Below are 19,693 nucleotides of genomic sequence, written 5' to 3'. Positions count from 1 at the left end.
GGAACCTGTGCGATCCTTAAATCCTAGCGCCCAAAATGAGCCCCTAGATGTCACCAACACAGCAGCGAAAGCTGCAAACGTTCGAACAGCACGGGCACAAGAATAGACCGCAGGCTGGACGACCTAAAAAACTCTCTTTTTAGCAAATAAAACTCCTAAGGGGGAGCCCATTGCTACTCCGTCTATTTGTAAATAGAAAACCCTTAGGAGTTTTATTTGCTAATTTTTATATGGGAACCATCGAAGACAGGGTCTTCAGTAGCAGACAAAAACCAACTGTATATTGCCGTTATGTAGATGACATATTCGTAATAGTAAAAGACTCAGATGAACTAATTGACCTAAAAAGACATCCAGAGAGAGAGTCAGTACTCCGATTTACACATGAAAATAGTGAAAATAACAGTCTGCCATTCCTGGATGTACTAATAACAAAAACAGGAACCTCTTTAAGCACCAACGTATATACCAAGCCCACCAACATAGGATTATGCCTGAACGGTAGAAGTGAGTGCCCCCAAAGATACAAAGCCAGTGTTCTCAATGCTTATATTCGTCGAGCGCTTACCCACTGCTCTGAATGGAGCAATGTGAGTAGAGAGTTTGAAAGAGTAACTCAGGTATTGGTGAACAACGGATATAGCAACACGGAAATAAACGCTGCTATAAGAAGACACTTGGACCGTTGGTATAATCCAGAACCTAGAACAGAAACCACAACACCTCCAATAAAATTATATTACAAATCAACCATGCACAGCGAACATATAAAAGAGGAAAGAATAATGAAAGAAATTATCTGTAAAGGAGTAAAAAGCACTACTCCTAAGCAAAACATAAACCTGATAATATTCTACAAAACCAAGAAGACTTCCGAACTCCTTATCAAAAACAGCCCGAAGCCGACGGAGAACCCTCTACAGCAGTCAAGCGTTGTATACATGTAAACTTGCCCCCACGAAGGATGTAACCTTCAATTTAAGTACATAGGTATGACGTCGACCAAGCTGACGAGGCGTTTGACATGCCATCTTCAATCCGGTGTCCCTAGGAATCACATGAGACAAGCCCATGACATCACTCTAACAAGAGAAATGTTGAACAAGAATACCTGCATAATAGACAAAACCCAAGATGCAAGAAGATTACAAATTCTTGAGGCAATTCACATTAGAATAGAACAACCTACCATGAACACCCAAATCACGGAACTATTTACTCTACCCACCATGAGAGTAAGGACAAGATCAGAACATAACGATGCCAACACAGAAGACAATGTCCAACATAACAGGCCAATTACACTGGATTAATCTTTGTGTTTAGATAGGAGCTGCCTCGTATGGGCCAATAAGCCTTCTGCAGTTACCTCTATGTTTCACCTCACATTTATCCCTTATGTATCCCCCCCATGTTTTCACCATTATTGTATTATCACCTGACCCAGTGCGGGTATAAAATCAACCAGCATTGTAAGATCAGTTCACTTGAGAATGAACCATGGAGGTTCGAAACGTTGTGCAAATTGTATAAATAAGTGTAATACACTCTATAGTAAATCACTTCTTTTCTTCACCTTAAAAGTACGAAAATGAGTTTTGGAGAACTCCTATTTCAACTAAGCCCTGATGCTAAGAAAATAGTTAGAGGGATAGAAGCCCTAAACCAGAAAATAATAAATACAGAATATGCGGTCATATTCAATGAAACATGTTTGAAAGAAAACCTGCTGCCAGTATACACCAATATATACACATATACATATATATTATGTACACACACATATACATACATACACACACACATAAATACACATACAAAGGTGTATTACACACATATGCATATGCACATACGCAAGTGCACACACACACAGTGTACACATGCACATGTGTACACACACACACAGTGTACACATGCACATGTGTACACACACACACAGTGTACACATGCACATGTGTACACACACACATACACGTGAAAAGAAAATTACAAGTTGCCGACCAGTGGGCAGAGAGCACCACGCCGGCCAGGCGAAGAAGGCACAAAACTGCATCAAAAGGCCCACCTCGACAACAAAACCCCAAAGTCCCAGCACGATCACAACATGTGCCAAGATCCAAAAAGTTCAGTCTGCAAACCAGGAAGAACCCGGAACCCCAGAACGAACAACCAGGTCACACACGAGGAAACAAAGCCCCCCTGAACCCACAAAGGGGGCCCAAGAGGAACAAACCTCTGGAACGAAACCAAAGAACCCAAAGTAACCCGGAATCGAACCAGAGGAAGCCCAAACCACCACATTTGCCGGCGGAGATACACCACAGAAAGGCAAAGCACAGCCCCAGACAGAACCCCCAGGGAAATGGTCAAAACAGACTAAAAACCGAGGGACAAGGTGTGGGAGCAAGCATAACAAACAGGGACACTAAGCCCAAACCCAAGGGCCCAGACCCAAACAGACAAAACGGAAAACCCGGTGTAAAATCGACACTCAAACGTTCCCAGAGGAACAGAAAACGGGCAGAAAACACCAGAAAAGCAAAGAAACGACAACAGGAGAATAAAACCCCTGAAAAAGGTGCAAAAACTCACCCAAGAAGTTCGCTCACACACCCAGGCGTATGTAAACAAACTGCAATGCCGCCCTGGTGGCCACGCTAGGAAACCGGCAGAAAAAAATAGCCACCAGAACAGGGGGCTGTGACCGACACAAAAGATACGAAAACACACCAGCAAATGTGGGAAGCAAGCAGACTGGATGGGCGAAAAACTCCGCTCAGAAGCAGAAAACCCCGGCATGGTCAAACCGCCCCAGAACTGCTAGCATGCATCCCCCACAGCCCCGGGAACCAGCAACAGAGGCCCCGGGGCAAAGACGTCTTCCAAGCCCTCCACCCTTAAAGAAAAGGAAGAGTCCATGGGAAAGGCAGCAAGAAAGGGCCACTGGTAAGACCCAGAAGCCTTGGCAGGAGGAACAGGCTCGAAAATCTCCGTCCCCAACCCGAACGGGGCAGCCCCCGAAACCGCCCAAGTCTCAGCCCAACTAAACCCCACCCCAACCCCAAAACCTGCAGACGGTCAGGAGCCAGGAACAGGGAGGGAAAGGGGCGAACAGCGCCTAACTAAAACGGGGCAGTCCCGGGGCATCCGAGTGGGAAACCAACCTAGCGTGTTGCAGCAATCTAACCTAGCTTGCAACACGGATGTCGCCTGTATTCTGAACAGTAATAACATCAGGAGAGTACTGGAGAACAAGCAGAGAATATCTCTTGCAAGACTCCGGGTCAAGGTGTCAGTGACCCAACAGACAGCATGACGGAGGTAAAAGTGGCGACTGTCACCCGGAGACAGGGGCACAGCAACCAACGAACCCGTACAAGACAGGTTGGAACTCGGAAGACACATTCAATGGTCCAACAAGCCCCGACAAGGGTTTCCAGGGCCCGTAGGGTAACAACTACGGGAAGCCTAGGCAAGGTGTTGCTAACCGGTTAAGAAACCCAAAAATAACAAGAGGGGAGAGGACAACACTGAAAACCCCTGCGACGTGTACAATCACGGAGCCTAGAAGAGGGCCACCAAACACTACCAGTGAAACTATAACCACACTGGGCAGACCCCCACTAGGCAAATGAAAATAAAAACAAAAGAAAAACCCCGCAAAAGTACACCGTCTTCAGAGGCAACTGGAACCGGTCGTCACTTAGGTGGCAGGTCGCACAACACCTTGACGCTCTAACCAGCACAATACCAGTCCCTACCCAGGGCCAAACAAGGGCCCCAAGCCCCACCTGGCCCCATGGGCGAAGCAAATGCCGAGCAGCAAGAACCTCTACGGGAATGGTTCCCAAACGCCCCAGGGAAGATAACCCTGTCACGCAGGGGCAGTACTCACAGGGCGCTTAGGGAAGGAAGCCCCTTAAGCGCATGCAGCCCTGGTACTGATGAGGAACACCTGACCACCGCACAACACAACACACGGCAGTGAATGCCACACAAGGCAAACACCGCCTAAGAAACTGAGGCCAGAGAAGTGTCTCAGGTCGCACAACACCTGTCAAGGTGTTGTGTGACCTGCTACCTACGCGGTGACCGGTTCCTGTTGCCTCTGGGGATGATTTACTTTTGCAGGGTTTTCGCACTCCCGACGGGTATACCTGAATCTGCCCCAAAGTGGGCTTGGCGGTCCGTACCCAGCCCCGTGATTCCTGGGACATGTACAGTATACTCTTTCCAGTGATCTGACCTCAATTTCCAAGCTACACCATTCATTTTGGTATCAAATTGTTTGCAATTTATAGGCGTGCATTTTAAAACTAGTCCCATAATAGTCGAACAATAAATGGAATTTTAACAAATATTTAAATTTTGGACGCTCATCACTACAAGTACTGTATTTATAATCTTTCCAGTGGTTTGACATCAATTTTCAATCTACGTCATTCATTTTGGTATCAAATTATTTGCAACCTAAAGGCACATATTTTAAAACTAGCCCCATAAAAATCAAACAATAAATGGAATTTTAACACATATTTTAATTTCTGATGCTCATCACCACAAAAGTATTCATAATCTTTCCAGTGTTCTGACCTCAATTGTCCTGCTATGTCGTTCATTATGGTATCAAATTGTGCGCAATCTAAAGGCACTCATTTTAAAATCACTCCCAGAATGTTCAGATAAATAATAAAACTAACAAATATTTTAATTTGGGACGCAAACTGCATTCCCAGTGTACATCCGTGAGAAAAATTACAGACGCAGACCGAGTCCCAGGAGTACGTTAAGATATGGGTACCATACAACCACTGCATATTCCAGCTTTAGTCTCACAAAAGGACATGAACAATTTCTTTAGTATTTCATCATCCATGTATTTAAAAGCAATCTGAAATTGGAAAGTGTAGCATAGGCTCCTTGCACAATGTTCTTTATGTTGTTCTCAGGTGATGGTTTTCTATCTAGAACCAACCCCTAGATCTCTCTCTCTATTTTAGTGTGTCGCCTCCCTTAACTCTTAAACTGCACAACACATCATATGATGTGTTGAGTAACTTGCAATAACTTGCGCACCACATCATATGATGTTTTAGAGTACCGCACGAGATTTGAACGGCCAGTGGGGTAGAGGGGGGGCCCCCATACAGTGCCCAGGAGCTATAGTAAACAGCCGCCATTTTGTAAAAAAACCCAGATCATGCTACCATCGCGTGGGAGGCATCAGTTAACCAGCAGCCACCATGTCGAGCACACGTCCGAACGCCTCCCAGGCGGGCACCACGCAATCACTCACCCAAGAGCAAATAACTAGTGAATTATTTTCTGATGGTGAGGAAAGTGATTTTGATGATTCTGTCAATGATAGGGACTACACACAATCGACTGATGATAGTAGCACCAACAGTGAAAATGAGATACAGCCGCCTCCCATGGTGAGGCCTATACGCTCACCCATGCCACCTCACTCAGCGTCTACTCCAATTCACCCACGACCACACAGTTCCTGTGCTTATTTAGAGTCTGAGGATATTTTGGGTGACGAGACAGAAGAAGGTGACTTTTTCTGGTTGTAGTGAAGTGGAATCAGAGCATAGTGTTACCGAGCTTGTTGCCAGTACCAGTGGTGTTACCGAGTGAGAAATTGTTGCTTCAGCAGCGTCTCGCCCAGCCAAGTGCCACCGCATGGAACAACATGAGGCACCAAGAGCCTCACGTTCATGTGCTTCCACCTCACATGCACGTAGTGGTCGTACTGTGCGTAGACGGGCTTCAGCTCCTGGTCCACGGTGTGCATCGCTTCCTCGTCGTTGTGGCTCTGTTGCGTCTCGCAGGACACCATGTGTACTAGTGTGGAGTGATGGTGCTGGTTTTATTCCTCGAATTCCTGCCTTTGACAATAAAGACGTTGGGATTGCAGAGCTTTTCCCTGATAATGGAGAGGACTTGAATGAATTGGATTATTTTACAGCATTTTACGATGAGCCGCTCATGGAATATATTGTACACCAAACGAACCTTCATGCGGCTCATCTCATTGGAAAAGAGATAACAGAATTTTCATGATTGCAGCGTTGGAAAACCACCATTGTAGGTGAAATGTATGTATTTTTAGCAATATGTATGTTATGAATCAATGTGTCAAACACGCTATCACAGATTATTGGAGCAAAGAACTGACTATTCCAACACCTTTCTTCGGGAAATATATGTCCCGAGACAGGTTTCAGATACTCCTCAGATGTCTGCATTTTTCAAGTAATGAGGACCGGACAGAGGATGATAGACTTTGGCGAGTGAGGCACCATATGAATGAAGTGATTGAAAAGTTCAGAGATTTTTACGTCCCAGCACAGAAGCTGGTGATTGACGAATCCCTTGTGCTTTTCAAAGGACGTGTTTCATTCAAACAGTATATTCCCTCCAAATGAAACAGATTTGGATTGAAATTCTTTGTTCTTTGTGACTGTGAAACAGGATACGTGTTACACATGATTCTTTATTCAGCTAGCGATGTAGACATTCCCGGTAATGACGAACATGGTTTCTCGGGGTAGTGTGGTTATCTTGAGGTTATCTTGAGATGATTTCAGGGCTTTAGTGTCCCCGCGGCCCGGTCCTCAACCAGGCTTCCACCCCCAGGAAGCAGCCCGTGACAGCTGACTAACACCCAGGTACCTATTTTACTGCTAGGTAACAGGGGCATAGGGTGAAAGAAACTCTGTCCATTGTTTCTCGCCGGCGCCTGGGATCAAACTCAGGACCACAGGATCACAAGTCCAGTGTGCTGTCCGCTCGGCTGACCGGCTCCCTTATGAATTCAGGTGAAGTGGTGAAGTCACTGATGGCACCATGGATGAACAAGGGCCACATCTTATACACGGGTAACTACTATACAAGTCTATTGCTAGCTAGGTTCTTGATTGAAAATTGAACCAGACTGGTTGGCACAGTAAAGCCATGAAGAAGGGAAATTGCCAGTGTTCGACGGTAGACTTGCAGTTGGTGAGTGCCAGCTATGAAAATGTGATCAAATACTCTCGGTTCAGTGGAAAGACAAGAGAGAAGTGAACATGCTGACAACCTTTCATGATGGTACAATGCTGAACAGTGGCAAGGTGAACCGTGTACTGAAAGAACCAGTATAAAAGCCAGATTGTGTTCTTGACTATAATATCAACATGCGTTTGATTGATGAATCTAACATGATGGTGGGCACTATCGAGGGCACTGTGCGGAAAACATTGAAATGTATGAAAAAAGTGTTTTTCCATCTTATTGACATGAGCATGCTGAACTGCTATATGTATCTGGTGAAAACTGGACATAAACCTAGTTTCCGTGCGTTTGCTTTTACACTTGCGACACAGTTATTAGCAAAGTTTGGCAAAGATGTCCCTGGCATACAAAGACCCATCATGAACCCAGTGTTGCAGCATGCTGCTACACCCAGGCTCATATACATGGAGGCCTTTCAAGCACACAGACTAAAACATTTGCCACCAGCTGGGAAGCGTGCAATAGGCCAACGTGAATGCATAGTTTATAAAACAACAAAAAGGAGAGATCAGAAACGTAAACTGGTGCAAACATGGTGTGAGGCGTGTGCAATTCCATTGTGTGCTGTCGGCTGCTTCAATGACTACCACTCTCTCCAAGACTTCTAAATGTACAATAATAGTGTAAAAACCTGTACACAGTGCATGCATGTGTGTAAATATAACAATGAACATTGTGATTACATAATATATTGGCATAATGGAAAACATTTGTGTGCGCTTGTGTATACTCGATGTATGCAACATTTATTGACATTGACCATGATGTAACATTATATGCAACACAATTAGTGACTAATATTAGTGATAAAATATGCCTAATATTAGTGATAAAATATGCCTAGAGACTGTAAATAATGACACTAAAATAAATTCGTGGCAACTGTGGCTGTTTGAATACTGCGCGCGAAGCCTCCAGGATGCACCGTGCATGAGCGATCATGCAGGGTGTGACGTCATCGCCCATATTGTCAGCTCAATTACATCGATGGTAAGTACAAATGATTTTTTTTTATTTTTCTCGTGGTCAGGGAACACGACTTAACAGGTTGGGAAGAAATTTTTTTTTATTTTTTTTGGTATGCGCCTGTGGGTGACAAATGCTAATGAGCCCTGATCAACACAAGGGTTAAAGGATGATCGTGATTTCTCTGCAATTAGGCATTTTGTTTGCTATATTTGTTTTTCAAAAGTAATTATATCTTCTCCCTTGTGAATAACAAATTTTCTCATAAATTGTGGAATTAAACAATACAAACTTGTAAAATATTACACATAGATAAACACAATATATGCAGACTATATATATAGTAATACTTACCTAATCATACAATTGTATAAAAACTGAAGCAGTAACTGCACAAGCCTGTTAATACACTGAAGCAGTAATTATACAGCCAATGTACTTAACACTGAAGCAATACGAAGCAATAATTATACAACTCTACGCAAACCTTATAACTCTAAACACTGTTTTCATATCAAGTAAACTATGCTGACATTAAGTTGAAATAAACTTCTGTATACTTGCATTATTAATATATTTTTCTTTATAAAAAAACTGACTAACACTGAAAACCATGCAGTTGCATTCAAATATATGCGCAAGATGACTCCCACCAAACACAACTTAACCACAATATTTAAATTGCTACAACATAATTAACATTGTATCAATGTAAAGGACACTGTGATTACATTGCATATTTGCTGGGTTGGTGCAACAGACTTGCGGGGCGGCTACATGATCATGCTCCTTACCTCAAGCCATTTCAGCATACCAGGCATCACCATTCTGTTTGGCCCATTTACACAAGTGCAGTAATTGTCAAGCTCTTTATGGAAATTAAAACTGACTAACAACTGATATAACTTGCATCATAACGATTTGGTTATTGAATATTTCATGATTCAAGTCTACATTTAGTCACAATCAGTACTGTAAATAAATAACCCAAGCCACATACACATAAAAAGAAAGTGATGGCATTTCAGTCTGTCTTCGACCCCCATCAAGTCGAGGACGGTCATGACCTTGTTTTAGATCTAAGACCGATCATAACTTTGTCACTCATTTCTTTCTATATGACTGGTCACGGGTTATTTGTTTCAGTCACGATATTGTAACTTATTCCCTACACAAGAATTTTAATTTTGTAAATGAGCTATTGCCAAATGCTTCATATATAACATGGTATCATCCATAATCACTAGCATTAGATGTATAATGTCTGTCCTTCAGTCACATGTTATCAAAGAGCCTAGAAGGTGTAGAGAACTAGCATTAGCAACTGATCACTGAGATCTAGCACTAACAACCGGTCATAGTGACCTAGCACTAACAACCTGTCACCAAGACCCAGCACTAACAACTGGTCATAGTGACCTAGCACTATCAAACGGTCATAGTGACCTAGCACTATCAACCGGTCATAGTGACCTAGCACTAACAACCAGTCATAGTGACCTAGCACTAACAACTGGTCATAGTGACCTAGCACTAACAACTGGTCATAGTGACCTAGCACTAACAACTGGTCATAGTGACCTAGCACTAACAACTGGTCATATTGACCTAACACTAACAACCAGTCATAGTGACCTAGTACTAATGACTGATCACGGTGACCTAGCACTAACAACTCATTGCATAAGCTAGCACAAACTACAAACTAATTCCTTGCAGTGTATGTCACAGCCACTTGAGGCTAGAGCTTCTTGTCTCATTTACAGAATTTCCAAAACAAAATATAGTGTAACTGCTTTTTAAAAATAAATATATAAATTATACAAAGGTAAAATTCATTCAAATTATTCTCAATTTAGTTGCTCTATTGTTTCTAAATGTCATTACAAGCACTCCAAAAATACACAATGTATATCATCAATCAGATAATACAGAAGTGTTTAATAATATTATAATTGATAATATTTTACACGTTAAAAAATATAAAATTCTTAAAAAAAAGTGCTTGTAATGTTAAAAATCTTTTTTTTAGAAAAGTAATGTGCTTACTGCATCTCGGTGGAAAGTGAGTCGGAGAGAGAGAGGGGGGGTGTGAGGGGGTCTGTAGGAGGCTGGAGCCCCCCCTCAGCTTCCAGCATCTCTACCGGGGGGCAGATTATGTGGCTGCGCCTGACAAGACAAGCAACACACACCTCACTAGTGGCACGTCACACTCACCGGGCCTCCACACCACTGGCTCTTGCCGTCATAATATCCACACAATTCTTTCTACATTAAAGCTTCATTGACAACCTCATTTTACATTAGATACCAAGTAGATGCAGTATTATGAAAGGTTACCATTTTACTAATCATATTTTTACTATAAAAAACTTTATATTGATTTTGTAAGCTTTTTAAATACAGTATAATAATTTTAAAGCCAAAATTAAATAAAAACAAAGAATATTTATGGATATTCTATTTAGATTGAGAAGTATACTGTAAGATAAAGAAGCATTACATGACATGCACTGGAACGTTTTACCTGTGTATAAAACAAAGGACATGATAATGGATAACAAAATAATAAAGCCACTATCTCTCAAACCATGGAGAGAAATAGGCAGCACCGTCCTTGTTTGTGAACATTATCATGAAACACTTGGTCAGTAGGCTGCTGTATTGTGGCCCCCATGGTTAGTGCAGTTGAGCCACAGCTGCAGCACGGCAGAAGCATTTGTGCAATGACTTCTGTTACCTGATGCTTCTATTTACCTAGTAGTAGATAGGTAGTCGAGAGGCAACTGTTATGGGTTGCAGTCTGGGGGAAGGTCAGTAATTGGCCATGGGAGATTCTCACAAGCCTAGCAGGCTTCCTCTTCCCAACTGTGGCACACCATTTCATTTGATTTGAGTGACAACTGCATTATGCTTTGCGAATAAGCTATGTGTCACTACAAATTGTTAGCTATATGTTATTTCTGTTTTTCAATTTATGTGTGAAGTGTAAGTTTTGAAGCTGTATAGGTGTTCACTCTACCCAGAATTGCAATAATCTGCCTAAGTTGTTACAAATAATGTTTTCATTTTCTGATTCTATCAACAACAAATTCATGTCATTAATTATAAGGACTTGGTCTCTTAGTATAAGGTTTATCAATGTATCAAGTATTTTAAGCAAATTCATATACAATACAAAGTTATCCACCCAGTGTTACACCCCTGTACACATCTCGAACAATTTTATTATAATTATACAATAAAACTTCTTGGCAACCTTATTTTGTAGCCTTCCTAGTCAGTTTTCATCACTGTCCTACCATGCTGTCCTACTATACTGTCTCTACCATAATGTCTCTACCATACTGTCCTACTATACTGTACTACCATACTGTCCTACCATACTGTTCATACCATACTGTTCATACCATACTGTTCATACCATACTGTTCATACCATACTGTCTATACCATACTGTAGCTTACTTCCTTCTGGTAGATATAGCTTACACGGACTTTGCTAAAGCTTTTGACAAGGTACCACATGAGAGACTGGCAAGGAAATTACAACCACATGGAATACATGGGAGAATACTGGAATGGATAAAACAATGGTTAAAACATAGGAAACATAGGGTCGTGCTAAATGGGAATGAATCTGACTGTGGAAATATCCAAAGTAGGATGCCACAGGTGTCTATTTTTGGGCCAGCCCTTTTTATCTTGTACATCAATTACATGGATGAAAATATTACAAACTACATCATCAAATTTGGAGATGTCACTAAGATCTATGGTAAAGTGTGAAGTGAAAGTGATATTAAGACCTTACAAAGAGATTTACATGAACTCTACAAATGATCAGATGACTGGCAAATGATTTTTAAAGTCGATATATGCAAGACCTTGGATGTGGGGCATAACAATCCACATCACAGCAACCAAATTGACAGAACTACTTTAGAACAGATAGATGAAGAAAAAGGACCTTGGAGTCAGAATCCATCATTCACTAAAAGTTGCACAACAAGTGGGAGCAGCAGTAAAAAAAATGTGAACCAAACCCTGTGAATAATCAAGTGTATCTTTACCTTCAATGAAAAGAAAGTAGTCATTCAACTGTATAAGACTCTGGTGCGCCCCCACCTGGATTATTGCATTAAGGCATGGAGACCTCACCTTCAGAAAGACATAGCTGCTCTGGAGATGGTACAACACCGGGCAGCAAAATCATACCAGAGCTAAGTCATCTCTCATATCAGGAATGGTTGAGGGCCACTGGGCCCTCTGCAGACCAGGCATGACAGGGAGGATCTCATAGAAACCTTCAAAATACTAAACTATTTGGAGGATGTCGATCCAGACAGTTTCTTCAAAAGGTCAGATGTAACACGAATGAGGAGCAATGGGTTCAAGCTCAACAAGCCACAATGTGGGACACAAAACAGGAGATGCTTTTTCACCCATAGGGTTGTAAACCCGTGGAACTGCCTACCCACCGAAGCCATGAACGCCAAAACTCTACTGGGCTTTAAAATACAGCTAGAAAAGATCATCAAGGCAAAGGGGGGGTGGGACCTTTGACTAGCCGCCAGCTTCCTGTCCTTGTTGAGGCTACTAGTATTAGTGGCTCTCAGGTAAACTCAGACACAGTGGCACCTCGTCTTACGACTGCCCCTACTTACGAATTTTTCAAGTCACGACGTAAATTTTGTCAGAAAATGCGACTCTACTTACGACCTTTGCCTCAACTTGCGACTTAATTGATACAAGCAAGGGTTGACTGAGTGCATGGGCTGGTGGGGACACTGGATGAATTGTGAGGGGACTGGATGGATGGTGAAGGGACTGGATGGTGAGGGGACTGGATGGTGAGGGGACTGGATGGTGAGGGGACTGGATGGTGAGGGGACTGGCTGGATGGATGGACTGTGAAAGGATTGGATGGTAAGGAGACTGGATGGATTGTGAGGGGACTGGATGGATGGTGAGGGGACTGGATGGATGGTGAGGGGATTGGATGGATGGTGAGGAGACTGGATGGATGGTGAGGGGACTGGATGGATGGTGAGGGGACTGGATGGATGGTAAGGGGACTGGATGGATGGATGGACTGTGAAAGGATTGGATGGTAAGGAGACTGGATGGATTGTGAGGGGACTGGATGGATGGTGAGGGGACTGGATGGATGGTGAGGGGATTGGATGGATGGTGAGGGGACTGGATGGATGGTAGGGGAAACTGGATGGATGGATGGTGAGGGGATTGGATGGGTGGTTGGATGGTGGGGGAAACTGGATGGATGGTGAGGGAAACTGGATGGATAGATGGTTGGATGAATGGATGGTGGGGAGGAACCAGATGGATGGCAGGCAAGTGGGACAGGGAGGCTGGTGGGGGGGAGGCTGGTGGGGGGGGGAGGGATGGGAATAGGAAGGAAAATCTTTTAGAAACACCAGCCCTAGAATCACCACACCAGAAATAAATATCTCTTTGATATCCCCAGGGTCAAACTTAATCTGTGTAAACACTTTATGCAAATTAAGGGACCTAGTCTATGGAACTCACTCCCTAATGAATTGAAAAGCTGTCAAACTTTTGCCTCATTTAAAAACAAAAACAGAAAGTATTTAATTTCATCTTCGTAGTTTCCTACACTGAGCTTAAAATTTGCTCTGTATCTAATGTTACCCAATCTCCCAATCTTTATGTACTTAATCCAAACAACTTTATCACTGTGTTCATTGCTGTCTTCTTTTATGTGCTAGCCATATGCTGTATTGTGCCTGCTAAGTTTTGTTAAACTACCATTCAAGCTGTCATTGCAATCAATCTGAGCTACCTATGTGCTTTAATATACCTACAATTTTTCTCTCATTTTTTTTTCATGCTATGTAACTGTTATCATTTTTATAAATTTTACAAGTATTTACATACTTATAAGTTTCTTAGATTTAGGACCTGCCCGAAACGCTGCGCGTACTAGTGGCTTTACAAGAATGTAATTACTATGCTAGATATCCTCACAATCCCAATGTACCTTCTTGTATATATATATATATATAAATAAATAAATAAATAAATAAATAAATAAATAAATAAATAAATAAATAAATAAATAAATAAGTAAATGTCAGGCAGTCAGGAGACAGTGGGTGAGCAGATGTGTAGCATGATGGGTGGTAAGAGTGGATGGATGGGAAGCAGTTGGTGGTGTGAGTGACCCAGCTAGGACTAACACAGGATTGACTGGGTGCTGGTGGCTGAGTGGACAGCACACTGGGGACACAATCCTGTGGAGTGGGGTTTGATTCCCAGCGCTGGCGAGAAACAAAATGGCCAGTTTCTTTCACCCTGATGCCCCTGTTACCTACCAGTAAATAGGTATCTGAGAGTTAGGCAGCTGTTACAAGCTGTTTCCTGGAAGCAGGTGTGTGTGTGTGGGGGGGGGGGGGGAAACCCAGCATTGAATGTAATGAAACGCCATCTTCTAGCGAGTCCCGGAAGCTCCCCGGAGCTATCCAGGCTGAATGGATATGTATATCTTTCTGGCATCAGTCAATGCATGGAGTTCTTGCCTACCGGGGACCACGAGCCAGAACCTGGTCCCCCTCTAGAGAGGCACAAGGAGCAATGGCCTACAGAGACCCCCCCTGTGGTTGGAAGCATTCTATGTCTGCCATCGACCAGGACAGGCACCCAGAAAGGTAAGCACCCCAAAACAAATCCCTATTCTGGTAAAACTGTTGAGACCAAAGGCCAAACAAGTGGACAGAACTCCCTAAACAAAAATTAGCAAACTAGCATGACGTCATCATGTCGCTGCGCTGCTGTCTGCGCAACTCCCCCCTCCCCGGGAGGGGGAAGGGGAAGACCCAGACCCACCCACTGGCAACCCAACCTTCAGTTCTAAGGCTGGATGTTAAAAAGTGAGAAAAACATCGCCAACTGGAGGGAGGGAGGGATGCTGGGGAGCCTCCGGGGACTCACCCAGAAAATGGTGTTTCATTACATTCAACGCTGGTTTTCTGGGGGAACCCCATCAGCTCCCCTGACCTACCTCACCACAGATAAGGAAAAGAGGGAAGGATGCGGAAGGCGGACGCCACACGCCCTAACATAAAAACAAGACCTCAGACAAAAATACAGGACCTTGCCAACGATCCTGGAGACCCGAACTTCAGAACAGAAAGGAGGGAAGTAAGGGAAACCGGGCAAATCAAAATGCACCCACAGCCCCAGCGGTCAAGATGCGCAGAGAACAGAGAAGAGCCGCAACCAAACAACAACAGAAAGCATCCCCCTGCCAGACCAACCAAGCAGCAACCCAAGGACCCCACAGGAAGCAGCAGACCCAAACATCACCCGAGAAGAAGGAGACTGCATCAAAAGAACAACCTACCATGAGGACCAACGAGGCAGAAAAACACGGGCGCCAGAGGAGAGCCGAAAACTCCCCAACCCGACCCCTAGAGATTAACACCAACAGAAGGTGACCTGAAAAACAAAAATACACCAGAACTGAAGGGATCACGACAAACCGAGGAGAAGAAGAAAATAGACCACCCTACCCAATGACCAGGACAGCACCAGAAGCGCAAGATCAGGCCAGAGGTGAAACAACACCTAAGACCGCAAGCGGAACGGAGCAGAAGATACAGCAACACCTCACTTAAGCTGGAGCGACTACGAGACAAAAACCCCAGATGCGAAGACTCGAGGGGAAGAACAAACCAGCTCCTGTACAGGGCTGGACCGATCCGCAAAGAGAGACGGAGACACGGGAAGCCCCTCAGGATCGGAACCGAGGAAAACAGAGCCCCCCAAACAAGGCTGGCAAAAACCAGAAGGAACGGCCACCAGGGAACCAGGAACTCAGTCACGAGGGAACCACACAACCAGAGCGTTGCAGCAACCTAAACCTAGCATGCAACGCCGCAGCTGCCTGAACCCGCACATCATTATCAGTGGCTTGGGTGAACGGAGTATGTACAGACAACACACATCACATGACTCTAGGTCAAAACAATCATCGACCCAACAGGCAGCATAACGAAGGCAAAACAGGCGAGTGTCTTCCTGAGACAAGGGGACATAGCAACCTTTAAACTCACAAAGCGTGAGGGGGGATTCATGGGTCACATCCATCGGATTACGTAGCCCCCATGGGGTTTCCCAGGGCCCTTAGCCATGGTTACAAGCTAAGGAAAGCCCAGGCCGGGTACTGCGAACCGGCGCCCAAGTCTACCAAGCAAACTGCTAAAGCTGAACCCGCAGGATGTGTCCACTCACGGGGCCAAGCGGGGAGGACCACCAAACACAGAAATATAGATATATAAACATATATACCCCAAGAACAGTGATGGGGTACCACAAAGGCAGACCCCTCCCCCCCCCACCAGGCAGAAAACAAAAGAAAAACCCCGCAAGAGGACAACGTACCCAGGCGGAACAGAGCTGGCCACTGTCATAGGTGAAAACTAGCTGTGCAGTACCCCATGCCCCTACCAATGACAAAAACTACCCCCTACCCAGAGACAAACAAGGGTAAGAAAAACCCCAGCTGACCCCAAGGGCGGCCAAGTATCGAGCAGTAAACGGCACAGCAGAGGTAGATCCCGAGGTGACTTGTGGAAGGAGGCCCCAAGCCCCAAGGGCAGTACTTACAGGGCACCTAGGGAAGGGGACCGTAGGCACATGCAGCCCGAGTACTGTGGAATACGTCTCCTGGCTCATGCACCACCTGTAGAGACAGCCCACACCACAAGGCACAGAACTGAAACAAAAACAGGAGCCAGAGGCACGATCGCACCAGACATCCATCAGCCAAGAACTGAAGGTTGGGTCACCGACGGGTGGGTCTGAGGCTCCCCTCCCCCCTCCCGGGGAGGGGGTTGTGCAGACAGTAGGGCGGCACGGCAACATGACAATGTCATGCTAGTTTGCTAATTTTCGTTTGGGGAGTTTTGTCCACTTGCTCGGTCTTCGGTCGCAATAGTTATACCAAAATATAGGTTTGTTTTCAGGTGCTTACCTTTTTGGGTGCCTGTCCTGGTCGATGGCAGACATAGAATGCTCCCAACCACAGGGGGGGTCTCTATAGGCCATTGCTCCTCGTGCCTCTCTAGAGGGGGGCCAGGTTCTGGTTCGTGGTCCCCAGTAGGCAAGAACTCCATGCATTGACTGATGCCAGAAAGATATACATATCCATTCAGCATGGATAGCTCCGGGGAGCCAACGGGGCTTCCCCTCCAGAAAATAATAGTTAGTAACAGTTGATTGATTGACAGTTGAGAGGTGGGCTGAAAGAGCAGAGCTCAACACCCGCAAGCACAATTAAGTGAATACATGCGCTGGTCGCCCCTGGTCCCCTCCCTGCTACCTCCAAACCGCCATCCTGCACTCTCCCCGCTACCTCCATCTCCTCATCCCCCCCCCCCCACAGGCCCCTCCCTCCAGCTGTACCCTCCTAGCTATATGGACGGTACAGTATTACGGTGAGGTATGGACGGTGAGCTTCCTTGTGACAGATCGGGAGGCAGACTCCTTGAGCGCCTGAAATTAAACTTATTGTTTGATAACTGACTGGTTTCGAATGTGAAAGCCTAAATGACTGTGAAAGCCTGATTGGCTGTGAACGCCTGACTGACTGTGAATGTCTGATTGATTGTAAATGCTTGATTTACTGTGAATGTTTGACTGACTGTAAATGCTTGACTGAACGTAAATGCCTAACTGGTTGTTACCACAACAGTGAATGTTTGACTGCCTTTGGTTATGACTGCCTGTGAATGGTCTTGACTGTGAATGCTTGACTGACTTCTGTCTAAGTGATTGGTTCTGACTGGCTGCCACATAACAGGCAGTGAAATGTGTGAAAGGAAAATCTAAAACCGGTGATGAAGATATGAATGTGCTTAAGGAGATCAGGGAATGGTCTCACCTCCTCCCTCCTCCTCACCCTCCCCATACACCAACACCACTCTCCCCTCCCTCCCTTCTCACCATCTCCCATACGCCAACAAGAGTCGTCAGTAAAAGTAAAGTGCAGTTAAATGTTCATTTATTTTATTTATTGTTTATATTTATACCTGATCGTGTTGTGTATGAAAAATGTGAGTAGTATTCTTTATAAAATGTATTTTTAAATTAATATTTTTGGGTGTGTGGAAAGGATTAATTCAGTTTACATTCCTTCTTATGGAAAAATTCGTTTCGACATGAATTTTTGACTTACGGATTAAAGGAACGGATTAAATTCGTATGTCGAGGCCCCATTGTAATACCATACTGTCCTACCATACTGTCTGTACCATACTGTCCTACTATACTGTCCATACCATACTGTCTATACCATACTGTCCTACCATACTGTCCTATCATATTGTTTTACCATTATACTCTATTTTAATGTCCATACCATACTATCAATTCCCTACTGTCCTATCAAGCTGTCCTATCATTCTCTCCATGCCATATTGTCCTACCATACTGTCCTAAAACATTGTCCAACCATATTGTCAATACCATACTGTCATGCCATACTATCCTACAATACTGTTCTACCTTACTATCTGTACCATACAATACTGTCCTACCATACTGTCATGCCATACTCTCCTAAAATGCTATCCATACCATACTGTTGACCATACTGTCATATCATACTATCCTACCATACTGTCTATAACAATTTCCTATCATGTTGCCCTGCCACTGTCTATACCATACTGTCCATACCTGACAGAAACTGATAGGCAAGGTGGAAGACAAGTATATCAGATGTCAGGAGGTTTAGCAGGCCGGAAGCAAATATGGTAAGAATAACCATTGCAAATTTTGAGCACAGAAGGAAGATATCAAACCATGCCCACAAACACATAGCTCTTGAGGGGTATAACCAAGTCCCTATATTTCCAGACCTCACTACAGAGCAGGAACAAAACAATAGGGTGCTAAGAGGCAAACTGAAGGAGTTAAGGAACACAGAATGATAAAAAAATGCACAACTTACGACCAGGAGAGGGCCCTTTATCCAGATTGCAGACCGGAAAGAAGTCAAAACTCTTCCCCCAGTCAGGTAGAACTAAAGCTATATATCTTGGACATAAAGTGCATAAAGCTATGTACTTTAAACCAGAGATGTAGAACCAATCTGCATTTATAACCACTTCAAACACGAGAATGACCACGTAAAACTGGTAATATATTTTTGCATTGGCGGGACTCAAGAAACGATCAAAGTGCGTGTATTGCATTTATTTAACTAAATGAAACGGGGTAATGCACTAAGACGGAAATCTCTCACTCACCAGATTAACGATTACAGTTCCAGTCACTCAGATATAAATGGAAGTCAATAAACCAGCGCCGAGTGTGACAAAATGCCATTTTCTTGGTTGAGCCCCAGAGGCTCCCTGAAGCTAATGGATTAATATAGCAGATATCAGTCCATTAGCTTCAGGGAGCTGATGAGGGTTACCTCAGAAACCTCAAACAGTGAAGCAAGTACCTCATGAGCACACCACACCACACAACCCCCCCCCCCCCCCCTCTTAAGTACAGAGTATAAGAATTGGGTGTTTATTTATTGCTAGGTGAACAGCCGCATCTGGAGAAAGGGAAAATGCTAAACACTTCTGTTCTGATGTGGAAATTGAATCCAGGACCTTTCAGCTTTTACTGAC

The 19,693-nt window shown here is 44.1% G+C and overlaps 1 protein-coding gene across 2 annotated transcripts in view; it reads right to left on the bottom strand.

The window, feature by feature from the left end:
- Rilpl (Rab interacting lysosomal protein like) overlaps positions 1 to 19,693 on the bottom strand; it is a 291,487-nt gene that overhangs the window by 40,808 nt on the left and 230,986 nt on the right. The window contains exon 6 of one of the 2 annotated variants that reach the window (XM_045754758.2): positions 10,075 to 10,194. The exons of the other annotated variant lie outside the window; for it this stretch is intronic. Within the exon in view, the coding sequence (XP_045610714.1) occupies positions 10,075 to 10,194 (120 nt within the window). The remainder of the gene's footprint in view (positions 1 to 10,074; positions 10,195 to 19,693) is intronic. 2 annotated transcript variants of the gene reach the window in all.

This window comes from Procambarus clarkii, chromosome 37, assembly GCF_040958095.1.
Source record: "Procambarus clarkii isolate CNS0578487 chromosome 37, FALCON_Pclarkii_2.0, whole genome shotgun sequence".
Classification (NCBI taxonomy): Eukaryota; Metazoa; Arthropoda; class Malacostraca; order Decapoda; family Cambaridae; genus Procambarus; species Procambarus clarkii.
Note: the sequence above shows the minus strand (reverse complement) of the source record. Positions and strands in the feature narration are given on the sequence as shown.